Source organism: Pistacia vera, unplaced genomic scaffold (assembly GCF_008641045.1).
Source record: "Pistacia vera cultivar Batoury unplaced genomic scaffold, PisVer_v2 Contig526, whole genome shotgun sequence".
Taxonomy (NCBI): Eukaryota; Viridiplantae; Streptophyta; class Magnoliopsida; order Sapindales; family Anacardiaceae; genus Pistacia; species Pistacia vera.
Genome location: NW_022196364.1, coordinates 1,329,890 through 1,349,283, shown reverse-complemented (window position 1 = coordinate 1,349,283; position 19,394 = coordinate 1,329,890). Strand labels below are relative to the sequence as shown.

At 32.7% G+C, this 19,394-nt stretch overlaps 1 protein-coding gene across 2 annotated transcripts; it reads right to left on the bottom strand.

Moving 5' to 3' along the window:
- Window positions 1-3,159: 3,159 nt before the first annotated feature.
- On the bottom strand, window positions 3,160-15,952 carry LOC116107023 (increased DNA methylation 1-like). 2 transcript variants are annotated; one of them, XM_031393327.1, is made up of 10 exons: window positions 15,813-15,952; window positions 13,365-15,149; window positions 12,185-12,302; window positions 12,020-12,105; window positions 10,758-10,990; window positions 4,463-4,549; window positions 4,261-4,360; window positions 3,958-4,159; window positions 3,803-3,852; window positions 3,160-3,356 (listed from the first exon to the last, which is right to left on the bottom strand). In XM_031393327.1, exons 2-10 carry the CDS (start codon window positions 14,604-14,606, stop codon window positions 3,195-3,197), a joined length of 2,280 nt encoding a protein of 759 aa, XP_031249187.1. In that variant the 5' UTR covers window positions 14,607-15,149; window positions 15,813-15,952; the 3' UTR covers window positions 3,160-3,194. The 2 variants fall into 2 exon arrangements, with proteins under 2 accessions (XP_031249187.1, XP_031249188.1); XM_031393328.1 differs by having other exon boundaries at window positions 3,236-3,376.
- Window positions 15,953-19,394: the final 3,442 nt, after the last annotated feature.

Here is a 19,394-nt window from a genome sequence, read left to right as displayed (position 1 = left end):
TTAAATGTCCATGTGATTCATCATAAATGGTCATATTCGATAAACAGTTCACTAACCGCGTATCCATGCTCATCATAAATGGCCATATTCGATAAACAGTTCACTAACCGCGTATCCATGCTAATGCCCTAGTGATATAACTTTTATAATCACCCATATTAATACCATCACATGATATTCTACGGAGGCATTTAGCATGCCTACTATGTAATATTATTGCCCAATTAATATTACCTATGTAGGGAATACTTTGATGATTTTGATCTTTTAAAGATTTGTATCATCTGAACATTTCACATGTAATACATATATATAAATGAAGCAATAAATCACATGTGAAATAAGAACATTTTCTTCAATTGATAAGATAAAAATGTATATACAAAATATATACATTAACATATATATACAAAACATAAAGCCTTGGAACCGACAACACGATTGGTTCCTAGGGCATACACTAACATCGGCACTCCTGATATGTGTCTCATCATGGCCTCCATATCGACTAGCTTTTTTGAAAATATTAGCTCGAAAGGGGTACCTGTGGATAATAGTTGTGCATTGACGCTGTAGTTATGTACCTGCAATTCACTAGGTCCTCCAGGACGAGTCGCATCATAAGGTGTGGATTGTAGTTTTGCTCCATAGGGGTTTGGTTGGTATTGAGGTACTTAGTCGCTCCTTCAAGTTGAGTAGGTCCAATGTGACCAAACAGCTGTTTCGACCGGCATGAATGACCAAGGGTGTATGTTGGGGGTGACTCAAGCTAGGGGAGTGAGTTATACCAGGATGGGCTTGTTAGGTGTAAAGTTGTCTGCTCGACCCGTGAGAGTGAGCCGAGCCCAGTGGGGTTCGTAGATACAAGTTATCAGTCATGGTAGCTTGAATAGGGTTACTGATAGTGGCTGATATCTACAACTGCTAGTTTGGGATTGTTTGAGCAATGGGTCAAGTGTGAGTGATGGGTCAGTTGGGAGAGATGTTTGTATGGATGGGTCAATTACGAGCATTGTGTTTAAGGTTGAGCTATCCATTAAGGATGACTGGATATGGGAGGATTGAGGATCTCTGTTTGAGCTTTTGGGGTCAAGGGTTGAAAGGTTATGCATGGAACTTACCAAGACGCGAAAGCAATTCCTTGGCACCTGATCAAGAGTGAAGTCCAGTGAATAAAACTGAGTTACCTGCTCTCTTAGAGTTTGGTTTTCAGCCCAAATGTTGGTGTTCTCGGCTTCCAATGCTATAACTTTATCTGAATTTTGTTGCATCATGGTCGTTAGAGCCTTGATTTTTGCCGAGAGGTTTGTAGGAGCATTATCTGTCGTCTCAGTCATGACTGATTTCCTTGTGGAACAAAATGTTGAAGGAGTATTGATTGCTAAAGGCCCCACGGTGGGCGCCAAACTGTAGACGCTAAAATCTACGATTGCAGAAAGAAAGACGAATCCTATGAGATTGAGGCGACTGACAATCTGTTGCACCGGCACACACAAAGAAACCAACATGAAGCGAACGGAAAACACCGGGGTAGTGTTTGTCATAGGCACTCCGATGCTCAAGTCAGTAAGGATAATAAAGGCTTTTTAGTGAGGGCAAGGGAAAGAAAAGGTTATCAGTAGTTTAGTCAGAAACTAGAATCGCGGTGACGATGTGTAGCTCTCTAGAATGAGAACTAAGGGGTTAGAAGGTGTAATATTGAATGCCTAAACAGAGGAGTGACCCATGTTTAAATAGTAGTTACAGGATCTTTGTAACCTAGTAAGACTTTGAATCCTTAATGGTAGAGGTTGATGAATAGGAAACATCCTAGTTCACTTGCCTTGCTAGTGCTAAGAATCCTAATTCAAGCAAGATACGGAATCTTGGACGAATTAGATAGAACCCAAATAGAAAGAACTTAGCTTGATCTGGGAGAACCAGCCTTAGATGGACTAGCCATGACGCCCATTCTAGAGAGAGGTTGGGATCGGACTACACGTTTTGGCCCATGTTATGAGTTCTGGTGTTAGCCCAATCGGAATTGGGTCACATCCTTGGGCCTATGTAATAGAAAATGTATGTTTGGGTCTAATAAGGCCCAAGGCGGATATTGGCCCATACAGTATACAAAATAATTTTGTTTTTAATTTATGTATTTTATTGATAACTAAGGAAACAAATTTAAAAAAAAAAAAAAAAAAAAATTGGGTTGATGCTTAGGTTTTAGGCTATTTTGATTAAATAAAAAAAAGGTGTTAATGTTAAAAAATAGAATATAAGGGTATACTAAAAATATTTCCAGTTCATTGGGGCACACTCGGCCCTTAGTGGCTTCGTCCCTGTCTACAACAATTATTTTATTACCATAATTTTAAGTTGATAAAAATAAAACATAACAGATTCACCTCTCCAAACTCAACCATGAACTAAAATAATTGGAAATCAACATTTGATCTCTTCTTAATTTAATTCTAAGCTCGACTGCACGTCACGTGTAATACAAGTTCTTAATTCATTAAATTACGACATTTATATATTAATTTGATTCTTTAGGAATTTGTCTAATTGTATATCTAATTATTTGAATGGATAACTATGAGCCAAGTGACTAAATTAAAATATTTGGTTAAATTTTTTTGTAAAAATTTTGCGACCTATAGTATCATATTTTAATAATAAAAGAAAATATTTTGGTATTGTAATTTTCAGTTTTATTCAATTTATTATTAGTTACATGTTATTAGAGCACTATATATTTCATATTCACAAAGTTATTGGAGTAATTATTAAAGCCCTTAATACAATTTAGTTCACCAAAATCAGAAAGCAACACTTCGACCCCTATATCATATGTATCAACATTCAATACCAAAAAATAAGATCAGTTAAAAAATTAAATTAAATAAGTATAATATCATAAATCAAAACACATTCTCTCCAGAAACATTTTCTTTCCAAATACTGCTAAAATTAGTAAGCCAGGTTCCATTAAATCTGTGCTATTTAGTATTTACAAGTTAGCTTGGTTGCCTTACAAAGATTTGTAACTCAACTTCAAAATATGTACACATACCGCCTTGATGCAAAAGAGGGACTCATTTGTCATTTTGTAATTAACTCAAACAATCAATTTTATCCAAAGAATGATATGAACATTCACCTGTTATTTACTATTTTGTAACTAACAGTATCTAGCTATCGCTACTTCCGTCTCAGCAACCCAGAATTCTTCGACGCTTGTATATGTACCCATACCGTTGTGCACTCAAATTGCAGCTATTCATCATGTTTTCTTTTCCAGTAATCCTTTTGGACTTGCGCTTGTAACATAAGCCGGAGTACCTGCTTCTACTATCCGGTTTATCCTTCTGCTTCTGCAGCATCAAGATGATAACTGTAAATTTATAGATCCAGTAAATTAGATAGGAAGCTTCAATATGCACCTAAATAGGCGATCCCCAACATTATACAAAGTTCTAAATATAATTCGATGATTAGATCCATGATCCAATAACCATTGTAATTTGGAACCAAAGCAAAATGACAGATTGAATTACATAGCTATTAAAATAAGATAGGAAGACCATGAAGCCCTAATAGAAGCTTCAATGGGGGTTATGAAAACAAATATCCCCCTACAAAACTGCTTGTTTACTGAAAAAAATCCAAGACCATCTGTTTAATTCGTAATTCGGAATCCAATTAAATACTAATATAATCCTTGAAAAACAATCTAGCAACATGTTTTGAACCTCACGCAATCAGAAACCTCAAACAAGATAAAAGATGTAAAAGAAAAATCTCAGTATCTGGCACATACCGATACAACAGATGTATTTCTGTCGAAATCTCGGGATGTTCCCATGAGACCTACAACAGAGTAAATCAAGAAACATTTATTTTTGAATCAGGAAAAACCCCATTAGAGTAGCACTGGGTTGTTTGCAGTTGTATTAAAGGTTTTGTAGAAGATACCGTTTATGTCCTGGGTAGTACTAGAATTGCTAAGGAATTTCTGCAACATCTTGGTCCCTGGAAAGGCCAAAAATGGATAGCCAAAAAGTTCCCTTCTTTGAGAATGAAGCAATTCTGAAAAGCCAAAGGAGTCTTCCCACGTCTTCTGCAGCTGCAGTATAGACGGCAAGACTAATCTCTCTACACCTAATTGAATAAGAAGCTGCAAATGAAAGAGGATACATAGATTGTATCACTGAATCAACTTTATACTGCTACAACTTTCAGCAACAAAACAGAGCATAAAGACACAAGGAAAACTACCTTTTCCAGCTCATGCAAAAGCAGCCGACACATTCCCTGCCGCCGATACTGAAAAGGAGTAGCAACTAGAGGCATCTCTGCAACCTTGAATCCGTGGATCCTGAAAATCAAAAGTAACATGAAGCCACTGATAGAAAAAATCTACATAGACCTACAAACAGAAAATAAAAGATAACTGCGAAACTTTTCACATTATATTTACCTTACTGTGGCCACAGATACAATTTCATCACCTTTGTGCAGAACCATGGCATAAAATCCACGAAAATCCAATCTTTTGAGTTTTGACCTGCACATGATAAGAGAAAATAAAAATTACGACCATAAACCTAAACTTCAGAATGAATCCAGCAATCAAAAATATCGTTCGAATTACAAGCATCCAACTGAAAAAATATGGACTATCTAGGTAACTTAAAAGGATTTTCAGAATTTCATAATCCCAATTGAGGAACTTCCACAAAAGATTATTTCTATAACCTCAGGAGGATGGTTTAAAATTTGAACCACCATATATTCACAGACGATCAGGTTTATGAACCTTTCCTCCTTGCCACCAAGGTTCCAACCTCACTTTCTACTCTCTTATACCTAATGCAGAACCAATTTCATCATGTGTGGAGGTATTTGGCATAATCCCACAAGCCAACCAGCCAGTTATAATGGGCAAATTCTTGGATAATAAGATTCACAAAGCAATCATTAAAATTAATAGTCTTATCACTAGCACATATCACTAGACTACAAAAGGGTCAACATACTATAATACCCATCTTCCGCCTCCCCTCTCAAACTTATGATGGTGCAGTGGTAAGAAGTATCAAGGTTTGACAAGAAGTGAAACCGCAATATTGTGTATCTCCATTAAGAAGCCAGCCAACAACGTAGTGTAAGGAACAAATGGCAGTAAAAATGTTCCAAGTTGGAGCAGGCAGTGCACAAGGCGGTACTCAATTTTTATATGGATTCTACTCTCCACTCCTACAGAGGAGCTGAGTCCAATATGAATAGCAGTCTTCTTACACATGCAAAAGCAGAAAAACAACCCCAAAGTCCCCAAGCAGCAGTCATCACCAATGTAACTTGACTATATTACCATCTATAGCTCATATTTGGTATCTTCTCTGGATGGAAAGAAATAAAAGAATTTTTGAAGATGTTAATGGAGAAGAGGTTTCCTTGTTGTGGGTTGAAGTTAAGTTCTGGGATTCTATCTTCTCAGAGTTAAGGAAGTATCATTCTTTATTCATTATAATTGGGAAGCTTCAATGTTATAGTTTCAGTGGTATATTGAAGAACAAAGAAAACCTAGTAGTTACTATTCAGTGACATTTATTACAGAATCATTGTTAGAAAAGACAAAACTCAAAGAAAAAAGAGAAAGTAAAACAGAAAAATAAAATCTAATGTAATGTAATATGCTTTGAAGATATTATATAATTCAAAGAACTGCAACTCAATGTGCAATAGTAAGAGAAGAGACAAATGGCTCATGACTGCATTAGCAATATTTGTATACACCAAAGTACCAACAACATTGATTACAAAGTAAAATTAGCCAGAAGAACACCATAAACAAAAGTAATATAATGTATGTTAGGTGTTAGTGCTTAAATATTATGACTTACTCTTGAATCCTCACCCATCAGTTTAAGTCTAATATAATGTATGTTTGGTGTTAGTGCTTAATATTATTACTTACTCTTGAAATCTCACCTATCAGTTTAAGCCTTTGTTCAAAAGGTCTCTAGTATTTTATCAAAACCAAATTGACTACCTGGCCAAGCGTTCAAATCCCTTTATCGTATTAACTACATTATCATAAGTTTGTATTTGTGATTATTTTGCATTTGTGGTTATGATTTTGTTTGACTTGGATCTCAGGGCTGTGGTCAAGTTTACATAATATCGTTAAATCACCTATCAGGCTAAGCTTTTAAGTCAGATAATTTTTTCAACATTAAACTTCTAAAAGTATTGACCAAACAAGAAAAAGTTAACTTTGCTTTGAAGGCTTAAGAAGGAAGGCAATTGGTAGAGAATAACTAATAAGCCATTTCAATACTCAAATAAAAGAGGTTCAACACCTTTCCTCTTGAATTGTTATTGTAGTTGGACGTCAAAAATAAAAATGAAATCAAAGTCATTTCCAATAATGACCATGTCAAATATATAAACATGTACAAAATATATGGTTGTAGTGTAAAAGTATAAAATCCTCATCATCGAAGTGGACGTCCATCAATAAAATTTTGAAACTTAGACTCATCATACTAATAAGTAAAAACAAGCTTCGACGAATCTCTGGTGAAAAAACTACATCAAGAATATACACTTTGTATACATCATATATCCCATGTGTAAGTATCAATTCCAAGTAGCTTCATAAGGAAATTGTTCCCAATCATATATCCAGTTTGCAAGTATCAATTCCAGAAAGCTCCATAAGTGAATTGTTCCCTACTCATATATCCAATAGTATCAATTCCATGCAGCTCCTTCATAAGGGAATTGTTCCCCAAGTAAAAGTTTCTACTTCCAAGTGAAGCTTGGTGATACTCCACAAGTCCTTTTGTTCCTCGTGATGTAGTCGGATGCTCCTGAATGTACAACCCACAATTGAGGAAAAGGAGCTCAAGGGAATTGTTCCCCATCTCAATTTTTAAGCACCAATTCCAAGTTGCTGCACAAGGGAATTGTTCCCCATGTCATTTTTATAAGTATCAATTCCAAGTATCTCCATAAGATAATTGTTCCCCAAGCAAACTTTTATGCTTCCAATTGAAGCTTGGTGATACTCCAATCAAGTCCTTCTAATCCTTGTGACTTAGTCGAATGCTCCTGAATCTACAACCCCCAATTGAGGAAAGGTGTTAATAGGAATTGTTCCCATGTAAACTTTTTGCTTCCAATCAGAGCTTATTAATACTCCACAAAGCCTTTTGTTACACGTGATGTAGTTGGGTGCTCTTGAATCTACAACCCAAAATTGAGGAAAATAAGTACTATTTAACTAGAAACTAAACAATTAGTATGAGAAATTATGTCAATGCGTGCTTTAGCTTAGTGCAATCACAAGCAATGCACCCTAACTTGTGACAGTTATAAAAGAAATCTCAGCCCTACACTATTTCTTACCATATCACTTGCTTCATTTGTGCTAAAAACCAACTCCACTCAATTGGATTAGATCTCCTCCCTAAAACATCTCTACTTCTTTTGCGCTTAGACCCCATGTGTCTAGAGTGAGCTATTCTCAGCAACATCGGCATTGCCCTAAGAAATGGTATGGCTTCTTATAGGTGTCGCACTTCATAGCCGACCCGTATGATTTATCAAAGTAAGGTGACATTAAATTTCTATTTGAGTTAGCCCACCCACATCACAAGCTTAAAAATTCACCAATCACATTAGTATGCATGATGCTTTAGATGGTAAGGCACGCACGCCTTTTAATCTTCAGAATGCCATCTCTCACGAGCCTCAAGGTTACAACAATAGAGTTGCATTACCTTACTTATGCGCAACATCATAGGATCAAGATTCTTAAGAATCTCTTGTTCATTTTGAAGGTATCAGATCTTACAACAACAATATTGAGTTGTATCACCTTCTTCAAACTCATAATCTCTTGCTCATTTTTAAGATATTAGATCTCATGGTGAAAAATGTCATAATTTTCGCCACCCAATTTCTAATCCTTAGAACTAAGAAAATATTATTCAAGATGATGATATTACACAAGTCACAAGTTCGAAAAAGACATTTAAATACAAAACATCTCTTGCACCCAAGTGCTAGTTATTAACATTTAATTTAATTATACACAATAAAAACTAGAATAAAGATATCATCACTTCCCCCTAAATATGAAATTACCATTATCATTATGTTTGTAACATACAGAATCATATAATATCATGATAGTAATTATTCTAAGTATATCATATGCTTTTCTCAAATAAAGAAATCATGTAAACAGGTAATAATATAACATAAAAGTCATGTTGATGTAACCAAACAACAAATTTTATCTAAATAAATATCAGAACGCTAAAATATTATTTTTATTAATTTCATAATTTTCAGAATTTGAAAACAAATTTTCATAAAATAAAAACTATACATGTCTATAATTTTCTATAGCATACTATTGCTGACCAAAAATTTTCTGAATCACAATTAATCATCTTTGATATTCATATAGAAAAATCTTTTCTAATTCCAAAACTAATACTAAAAACTAAAATAGTACCAAACTTTATAGCATGTGGGTGGACACAACATCCAAAACAGAAATTTCTTTATTCTGCAAATGCTCTCACTCGTTAAAGGATGATAAGATTGGGTATGTGAAAACACTATTCACTTATTACATTGAATATCCTCAACGAATGGTTAAAATATAAACATAACTAAAAAAGGCATATTGTTGAAAAGTAGAAAGGAAATATGCTCAAGAAAAAATAATGTTTAGAAACATAACCTTTGGACAATAGGGATCAATACATTGATACGTCGAGTGAATTGGGTCCTTGCTTAATAACTTAAATTTTGGATGAAGAGATTATGTGATATGGTATTTGACCCAAAATCATAAACTAGTATCACCACGTGTCTTGTATCTAAGTTCTATTTCCTCTCTTTGACACTCCCAAGACATCTTGTTCTTTCGCAAAACAAGTTTTAACACAAATTAATAACCCTCCCACCCTATTCAATCAGCTTGTTTCCACCAATCAGTAAAAGTCCTCAAATCAATGCTGGAGTCTAATATTTCCAACTTTGACAGGAACAAAATCCCAAAAAAAGAATTTAGAGGCATGCAGTGTAAGGCAATGGTCAGCAACTGATCCGAGAAGCACAAAACTTTACTTTATCCCACAACAACAAAATCTCTTCTCTGAAAGAATCTTCAACAATTATTTTGGTTCTTTAACCAAAAGAACTCAAAAATTTTCCATGACAACGCAGTCTTAGAGCAAACTAGTCTTCCTTCTTCCTATTACAACTTCAAGTCTTTCAAGAGTAGCCAATAGATGAGTCGAAAACACTACCTAGGAAAATTTGAACTCCTCACAGGCCATTCAGTAATGTTTTTAGTGCTTTTCTTCAAAGAATGATTTCAAAACGAAAACAAAAAATCAAATATTGTATTTCTAAGATTTGAGGATGAGTTCGTTATCATTATATAAAAAACAATATTCTTAAATGAAAATTAAAAAAAAAAAAAAAAATGCATTAGTATCACTGTATTAAAACAATATTCTTAAAATGAAAACAAAGTAACACCTTCGATTGTGTTTTTTGAAAATAACAAAACCATTTTTAATATATATTTATTAGCATTTTTATCACTAAAATAAATGGAGAAGAAAATTGTTAAAAAATGATAAAAAAAAAACACAAAGACCACAGTCTTCTGCATATTTACTTAGAGAAATTAGTCAAAATATTTGTTCTTGTTTCATGGAAATATAGAATTGAAATGGTCACTGAAAATACATTTCACACTTCCCAAGATTTGAAAAAAAAAAAAAAAGGGTTAGAACAAAACAAAAATGAATGGGGCCTTAGTTATATCATTCCTTAAACAATAGCCAATGGGCTAATGTAAAAAAGCAGATGCTTGGTGCCTTCGTAGCTGTTTTAGCATAGGTTGCACCAATTTAGAGACAAAGGAAAGAAGCGTCTTCTCCTTTGAATCATATTGTTTGTGTTTACCTTTTTAAGAGCTACAGTCTGAGCTACTATCTTCACTTTGCTTGGGACTATATCACTCTAGAGGGCTCAAAAAGAGGGATAGTAGGGGATCCAAATCACTATCCCTTCTTTCTTTTCTTCCTACATTCCACCACTTCATTTGCTATCAAGACTGTCATACAAAATCTCTTTCCAAAAGTTTAATGGAGACTAGAAAATTGTATCTATCTTTTAAGATTGCCTTCAACCGAGAGAAAGAACTTTGGCTATAATCATATAAAAGCTTGTGACAAGGCTAATAGGATGATATATAACAGATAGGAAGATAGAATGGTCTATGAGTTTCTCGGTTACTTTCTGTATGTACAGAAAGGCTGCTTTTGTTTATTTGAAGACCTCTGGTTTACTATGGTATCCCAACTTTCTCATCATTTGACGAAATTCTTCAATTTCCTCTAAATTTAAAAGGAGAAAAGAGCATGGACATCTATATTAATTTTACAAGGGGAAAAACTTAGATATTATAATCCTTCATAGAAAATAGTAGACTATTAATATAATATCTATTAATATCTTTGTAAATACGACTCCAAAGTCTAGATAAATAAACCATGCAAAAGTTTTGCAATCATTTTTCAGAGAAACCTTGAAAAGATGCAAGTATTTAACATGATTCATTCATTTAATCTAAGGACACAAGGCAAACCAGTCCTTTCCACTATCAGATAACCTGTATGCTAAAGAAAATGCTCACAAAACTAAATTAGTATAGAAATTCGGAAAGCAAGGCTTACATGGAATTGAAAATGACATCTCGAACAATATCCCTATTGGTATGAGGCTCCTTGACAGGCTCAAAACAGTCATGAATAACCTGGAGAATACTTGACAACTTAATGCAAGAATCAATCCTTGATATACCAAATGGGTTGCAAGCACTTCTCATTGATCTCATCAAGGTCCAAGTCAAGCCATCCACAGCAGTGGGATTTGAGATTCCTAAAAGTCGATGAAGTTGGGCACATAACTGAAAGCAATTTACAATGTCAATTTTTCACAACCCAAAGGATGCCTATTGCCCAAAGATAACAAAACAAACTCTTTAACCCAAAAAAAAATAAAATAAATAAAATAAAAAAATGATGCATAAAAGAGGTTCCAACAAGAATTTACCTCTAAATTGAAACAAATAAGAGACATTTGTTATATGGGTAGGGATATTTGCACTCTCTTTTAAGTACAAACTACCATTTGGTTAAGACTAATAAATATAATCATTATAACTACATTGCATTAAAATTAGGTTGAATAAAAAATCAGTATAAGAAATTAAAATTTTGTAAAAAGATGATTTATTGATGAAAATACTTCCCATAAGTCATATTTCTCATCAATTTTCAATATTTTTTTATTTTAATAGTAGTTATTATGTGATTAAGCATTGAACTATTGACCTTGTATTGACTATATAGGTTAAAGGTGTTCAGTAAAAGTTTCATTTATTAAATACTGTAATATTGATCATACTTTAGTAAGAGGGGAATGGAGATGGTTTTAGGGGGCATATAGCCCCACCCATGCAATATAAAATACTTCAAAACACTTCCACTGTCAGAGAACAAGATTTTCTCTATTAATTAACTTGCAATGTTAGGGTCCATTTTGGTTTAGAATATAAATATAATTGTTGTTTCTGAAAACAAGGGAAATGACAGATTTTAAGAAAATGCAGTTGGTTAAATTTTTTGAAAATCAATTTTCAAATACAATCGCAAAAATTAGTGTAAAATTAGAAAATACAAAAAGGAAAAATTATTTTCTCTATTTTCCATAGTTTTTAACTCTGAAAACTATTTTGAATATTATATAAAAATGCATTTTCAAATCACATATATAAAGATAGAACTAAATATTTGAATTGTAGCATAGTTTTTAAAAGTAATTTTTAAATCAAAAATTCAATGGGCCCTTGAGAAACTGATAGGAAGGGAAGAATTTCCTGGAAGATATGATATTTGTTTCCTTCAAGGACTTGGACATAATAAAACAAAAGTACCTTAAAACAAGCCTCAGTGCAAAAACTGTCTGAAGGGTAATTTGTAGGAGATAGGCTTCCAGCTTTAATCAGGCAAGTCACATGATCTGCAAGGAAACAATGACAAAAGCATAAGTATTTAAGCTGAAAGGGTAACTCTAAACAGTTATTAAGATCAAAACACACATCTACGGGTGCACTGAAAGCACATATTAGTGAACTGTTGATTATCTTCATTGGAATCGCGCAATCCACATAATCCACAGCGACAAGCTGGACAAAACCAATTTCTGCCTGGACAATCCTGAAATAGCCCGAAAATCAATAACCAATTAACAATAATGAACGATAGTTTTGTGATCTTTCAAATGGATCCTTAAACTTTTGTGGACATCTTGTTCACTCTTTGGTAATTACTTCAATCAATTAATGATATTTATACGTTACTTCTCAAACAAAAAAACAAAAAAAAATTGAAGATAAATGCACTTTTGGTTCAAAATAATTTAAAACAAAAATGGGACACAGTTTGTCTATACATGTACAGGATAAGAAAGTTAAGTTTGAAGATTCTAGAACTTATGCTTAGGTTGCCTGAACAATATGATTTATTCATAAGTTTCATATATGATGTTTGCAGCTTCTTCTTTTTACAATGACATACCAAATTACCAATTGTGAATTATGAACTCGATCAAGGCAGAATATTTTGGCAGACTTTCAACAATGCCAGTCATTGATTAAATGAAACATGCTCCAAATATATTAGACATTGGCCATAACCAAGGATGAAAGATCTTGCTCTGTTGCATGTAAAAATTCCAGCAACCGACTACAAGAAGAAGAAGATTTCAAAATTGCATTAAAGCATAGATCTAATAACTAATAAATCACAGCATTATTCTATAGAGAAGCAACGGCACAATAATTACTAAGTTATTTTTTATTTCTAAAATTTTTAAAATCACATCGCATCTATGATCAGATAATTAACACAATGGCACTAATCAAATGAATCTGCATACATGCAACAAATATAATTGACATTGGCCATGACCACAATTGTTTAGTTGCATAGAAAAATTCAGTCAACTATGACTACCAAGAATAAGAACAAGATTTAAAAATTGGATAAATGCATAGATTTAGTGAGTAACAAACCCTAGCATTATTCTATAGAAAAAAAAAGCATGATAAATTACCTAGTTAGTTTTCAGTTCTAAAACTTTTAAAATCAAGTAACATAAAACCGGTTCATTACATTCAAGTAATGATTACAGATTTTCAATTGTAATTAGATTAGCCGAATAATGAATACAAAATTATCAAAGGAATCAGATCAATAATATAGAAAATGAAAACACACCTTGAGGTCAAGGCAACTCAAATGATACGAAGAAGGGCAGTGATCACAAAGGATAAGGTCTCCCCAATGGTGGCAAACACTACAGATTGTGTCCCTTAGTTGACCACTACAATATCCTCGCTTCATCTTACGCTTTCTAGAATTAGACACCATATCTTTAAGCCTAAAATTTTTACCATATTTCTCAAATGGCATAGTTGGGCGAGAGGAATTAGAAAATAAAGAATTCCTTGTCCGAACAGCATTCAGCCCTTGCTCTTGAACCTTAGGTGTTAACTTTAGTTTTGAATTGACTTGTTGAGACTTCTTCAACTCCCTCTTTTTCATTATTGAGCAGTTCCTTCTCTTATGAACAACAAAAAAAGATGCCTTCTTGTCCTTCTGCTTCTCCAAACAATCAGTAAAAACCATAACAAGTTTATTGTTAAAACTTCTCTTTCTCAAAGTTCTTCGTCTTTTAACTGATTGATATTTTTGAATGTGATGCAAACACTGAGCAGTTTTCTCCTCTCTTGAACTATCTGAGAGCAACTTATTATGGTCACCTTCACACGCTCCAGCAGAATTTAGCTTCTCTATATTGGATTCTACCTGATCAGGCTTCTTTTGTGTAGGAAAAGAAACACAATTTACTACGTGGTGTAAACATGAACCAGAATTGGAACTTCTATCATAGACACCTTTGCCAACAGTAGTATTCTCTATGAATGAAGGACCAGTTGTCATATCCTTTTCCCTACACAGATTATTAGCCTCAAAACCATTCTGATCAGTTGTATTTGTTATGGACTGTTTCTTATCTTCCGATTTGGAACTTGGTGACTGCTGCTTTTTATTGCATTTACCATGAGAATCTTCTCCTCCTTTTTGACTTGCTCTGGTAACCTTGAATTCATTGTGATTTCTTACCTTAACCAGAGAATCACATAGATGAGAATTTAACACAGCATGCTGAGAATCCTTTGATTTATTTCCTTTCGATTTATTTCCTTTCTTTCTGACTTTATATGACATAGCTTTGCGATTTCTTGCTTGAATTAGAGAATCACATAGAAAAGAATTTGAACTAGCATGTTGGGAATCCTTTGATTTATTTCCCTTCTTTCCCACCAAGTATGACAAGATTTTGCGATAACCTAGATCTCGCCGACTCAATTTAATTGCAATTTCATAAACAACATCCATGAAGTATCTATTCCACACAGAGCGAACACCGCACGGCCACTCTGAAATCATCTTCATAAATCCATAATTTAACCGCAAGGCAGACCAAATCTTCTTTACAAACTTAGACAATGGAACATCTCCTTCAAGATCCCTAGCCAACTGCACTAGTATCCACACACCCCGGTCCTTCCAAACCCCCAAGAACTCATCCCATTCACGAGCTACACGCAACTGACTCACACTGAATTTGCATTCTTCAACCTCATCAGGAAAAAACACACAACGTTCATTTGCATCATGATCACAATCAAAAATAACACCTTCCCACCATGCATCCTCAAACCAAGCATCAACACAAACTCCAAAACCAAATTTCTCACTAGAATCAACTTGTGTCAAGGGAGGTGGAGGTCGAATACGTCCACGATAGGTGGAGGAAACATGGCGGCGGCGATGGAGGCCATCAATTGCCTCAGTGACTGGAATTGACTCAATGAGCTTCTAGTCACCAGTTTCACATAGGAGTTCATCATATTCAACCATACGGCATAAGTCTGAAACCCCAACAACCACACCAGGATGCCATGAGCCCCTTAACCCTTCCTCAAATTGTCGAACCTAAACAAATCCAACTCACCAATTAAAAAAAAAATCAACTCAGATACTACAAACCCAGATAGCTCTCAATTCATAAAACAAAATAATTAAGCAATTGTCTAACATTAACAGATACCCAGATGATAAAATTACTGTTTCGGTGCGTGAAGGAGAAACAAATACAATAAAACATATAATTCCAAAAAAATAAAAAAAGAACACTTCAAATTGAAGCAAATTCAACAAAACAAAATTATAAATCAAAACAATGGAATTAACATTTTTATTAAAAGAAATGGAGAGATTGACTCAAATTGCGGAACTAAACCAATCCAACTCAAAGAAATCACAAATTCGACTCAGAAACTGCTAACCCATATAATTTTCACTACATAGGACAATAATATAAAGAATTATCAAACACTAAACATTACCCGGATAACAACATTACTGTTTGAGCGTGTACAAAAATGAAAAACGCAATAAAAAATTAAAAACACGAAATTAAAAATAAAATTCAAATATTTCATTACAAATCAACACAACATATAACACACCGATAAAATCTATCAAATGCATACAGAAAAAATACAAATTGCATCAAATTACACCCAAGAAAACCAAAAATAAAATAAAACTTGAACCAACATAAACTTGAATTTATTAAAAAATAAATAAAAATACCTCGACTCTTTGGTGAAGAAGAAGCTTTCTCTGGTTCATCGATACAGAAATTCAAAATTTGAAATGGATTTTGTTTTAATTTTGTAATTCGTTTAAGAGGCAAACCAGAAGGATGGACAGTGACTGTTCTCTGTTTCGTTTCTTGGAATTTGGAATTAAATAATAATAATAATCGTTGCTTTGCGTGTGCAATAATGGGCTATAATCTCATGCTACTGAATGTATGATATGATGTTATGTACTCCTTTGAGAATTGAGATTTGGTGGGGGCCCTTCAGAGAGGATGGACCACCTGTCAATTTGTGGGCCGTACTTGGACCCTTACCGGGTCGGAGGGTTTCCATTCGGGTTCCGGTCAAGTTGCGATTTTTATTTTTGGAACTTTTTAGGGTTGGTTTGTTATCGTAGTTAAGAGATTTTTATTTGAATTTATAATATTAACTAGTTTAAGCCCGTGCATTTGCGCGGGTTGCTTTTGAAATTGGATTTGGTCATATTATATTTTGGATTGTTTATTTGCTTATGAATTTTACGTGAAAAAACAATATTTTATTGCAAGCATTTTTTGATATATTGGATAAAAGATTTTTCATATTCTATTAATGAATAATATTTTATTTTAATTACATATTAATTTTATGTGAAAAAATAATATTTTATTGTATGTATTTTTTGATATACTAGATAATAGAATTAATAATAGTAATTTCTTTCATTATTACACATATATATATATATATGCTTAGTAATTAATCCAATTTGCTAAAATTAATTATAGTGGATATATATTGTCAAATATATTTAATTCAAAAGACCGGATAGTTAATGCTCTTTTAGTTGTTGGGTCGGATTTTATTTCAACTTTTTTACTGTTGTATGAATTGTTTGGCCAGGTTTTATTTCAAATTTGTTTACTATTTACTTAGGGTATTCTTCAGTACATTGTCATTGTCTCTACCTCTCCGTCTTGTATCTATTTTTGTTTTTTTTTCGATTTCTTCCACTACTATTTTTTGTTTGTTTAAAGCTTCAGCAATATCTAAACAATATTTTGTAAGAATGTAAGTAATATTTATTTCGTCCCTTTTTCTTTTTTTGTTTGTAACTCTTTGTTTTCGTTCTTTTTTTATTGTTTGATTTGTTTATCTGTGGTTTATATTATATTGTGTAGCTTTGTTTGATATACATTAGATAATGACAGTGAGGATTAAATATTTGTTTGAGCTTTTATAGTTTTGCAAGATTGATTTTTGAAATTTGATTGTAGCATGGAGATGTGAATAAAGGGTTGAAGAAAGTGAAGCGTTATTTGGTTTTTTTTTTTATTGTTTGACTTATTGTATTGTTGTTCATATTATATTGTAAAGTTGTGTTTGATATGCAGCAGGTAAAGAGAGTGATGATTAAGTATATGCTTGGGCTTTTATAGTTTTGCAAGATTGATTTTATATTTGGCTTTTGTTTTTGTTCTGGTATTGTTAATAGCATGCCAACCTCAAATCAAGCGTCGAAGAAAGGAAAGCACCCTATTAATGTTAATCCTAAACGCTCTGTTCGTTTTCAAGAAACAGATCTTGAAAAGCGAAATGAAGATATTCAGTGTCTTATTAATTCTATTGTTTATAGTGAAAGTGAAGAAGAATATCAACGACCAGGATATGTGATTACGAAGAGTTCTCAGTCAAATAGGAAAAACAAAACTCTAGAACAAAAAAATTGATTACTTGATTGAACTGGTAGAAAGTAAACAAAGCAAGCTTACTTCTCTTGATAATTCTTGTACCTGTCAATTCAAATATCGAAGTTTATACTTAGTTCGCAGAAAGAGGTATTATCAGCATAATTGTAAAAGTATTGTTTTTTATAAGAATTTTCATTATTGTATTGATTTAATTGTTTTATTTATTTTTTATTTGATGTTGTTTTGTTAAACTGATTGAAATTTTAACTCAGGAGAACCATAAACTTGCTTTAAAGCTGGAAAACTCGCTTGGTAAACTTGAAGTGGTATATTTGTTATGGCTTTTATATTTGTCTGATTTATTGAATTGTTTTTATTCATGATTCATGTTTTTAATTAGTGTTGTTTGGAAGGTGTTTTTGCATAATATATATGTGTTTGTTTATATTATAGAACAATTTTATTCTAATAAAATTTTTTATATTTTTGGATAAATAACTTACAAATATTTAATTTTATTGTAGCATGAGAAACATGTTGAATCATATTCTGGATCTGTGGAGAAATGGAAGGATATGTTTTTTAGTTCAAATCTTTCAAAATATGCTGAAAAGGTAGTGGATATACCATGTCAATCAAAACCGAGGAAAAAGTATGGTCGCAAATCCAAAAATTCAACTATTCGGCAGAAGGAATTGGATATATAAGTAATGTGTAATTAGTTTTTGTGAAACTTTGTTGCTTTTTATAAATTGTAGTATTAAATATGATATTTACATTAGATATAGGGCCCGCACGTTGCGCGGGTATGTTTATTTAATATTTTTGGAATAGGTTGTAAGAATAACTTTTATATATGTACAAGTTTTAGAGTAAATATAACGTTTATATATGTACAGAGTTGTTTTAACATAAAATTAGTAATTATACTTTTATAATTATTAATATCAATTAATATTATGAAAATCAATTATTTGAACTTAAGATTTATATTGAGATCATTTTCAAGTTTGATATTGATTGTTTTTCTCACAGTATAGGATTCTTTCCAAGCTAAGGTTTGAAAACAGACTAACTTCCATCTTTATACATTTTTTCTTGAAAATGGTTAGATTTTTGGAATGTCTATGTAATGTACTTATATAATTATTGTTAGTACTCATCCAATGTGTGAAGATGGAAGAATAAAATCAACACCAAAATCAAGATAAAATCAAATATAGAGAATAATACTTTTATTATAAAAGAAATAAGTACATCGATTTTTTATATTGTGAAGTGGATTTGGACAATATAGACTTTATTTTCTATTTTTCTTATAGTTGTTCAAGTGCATATGCATACTCTCTTTTGTTTAGGTTATAAATAACATCCTGGCAGATTCCATGATTTGTAACAATTGGTCAATGACTTCTACGAATTTGTCTCTTGCAGTATGTAGATCATCCAGATTGGTCTCAACTTTTTTGAAAATCTCCCTCAATTTCGGCATTCCCCAAAAAATGTATAAACCAATTGCAGGAACAATATACAATCAATTTTTATAAATATATGGAAACGGTAACATGAATGTGTAAATATAATTATCAGATGAACTCTCGACATATCAAAAAAAAAAAAAAAAAATTGTGGTTTTTATATTCCTGCAAATATGTATCATGGTTTTGTTTGCGATTTTGTAATTTAGAATACAAAAGATGTGGAATGTTTATACCTTCTAGTTGCCTCAGTGGAGAATTATTGTTGTTGAGGTTGTTACTAGTATTCATTGCAGATTCTTCTGGTCATGATGTTTTGTCAGCCATTTTCGAATTAAGTTTTGGAGAAGAAATGAACAATTACAGTGTATAGTATCTGAAGAAAGTTAAATGGGTGATTGATGTCATAGCAATATTTATAGG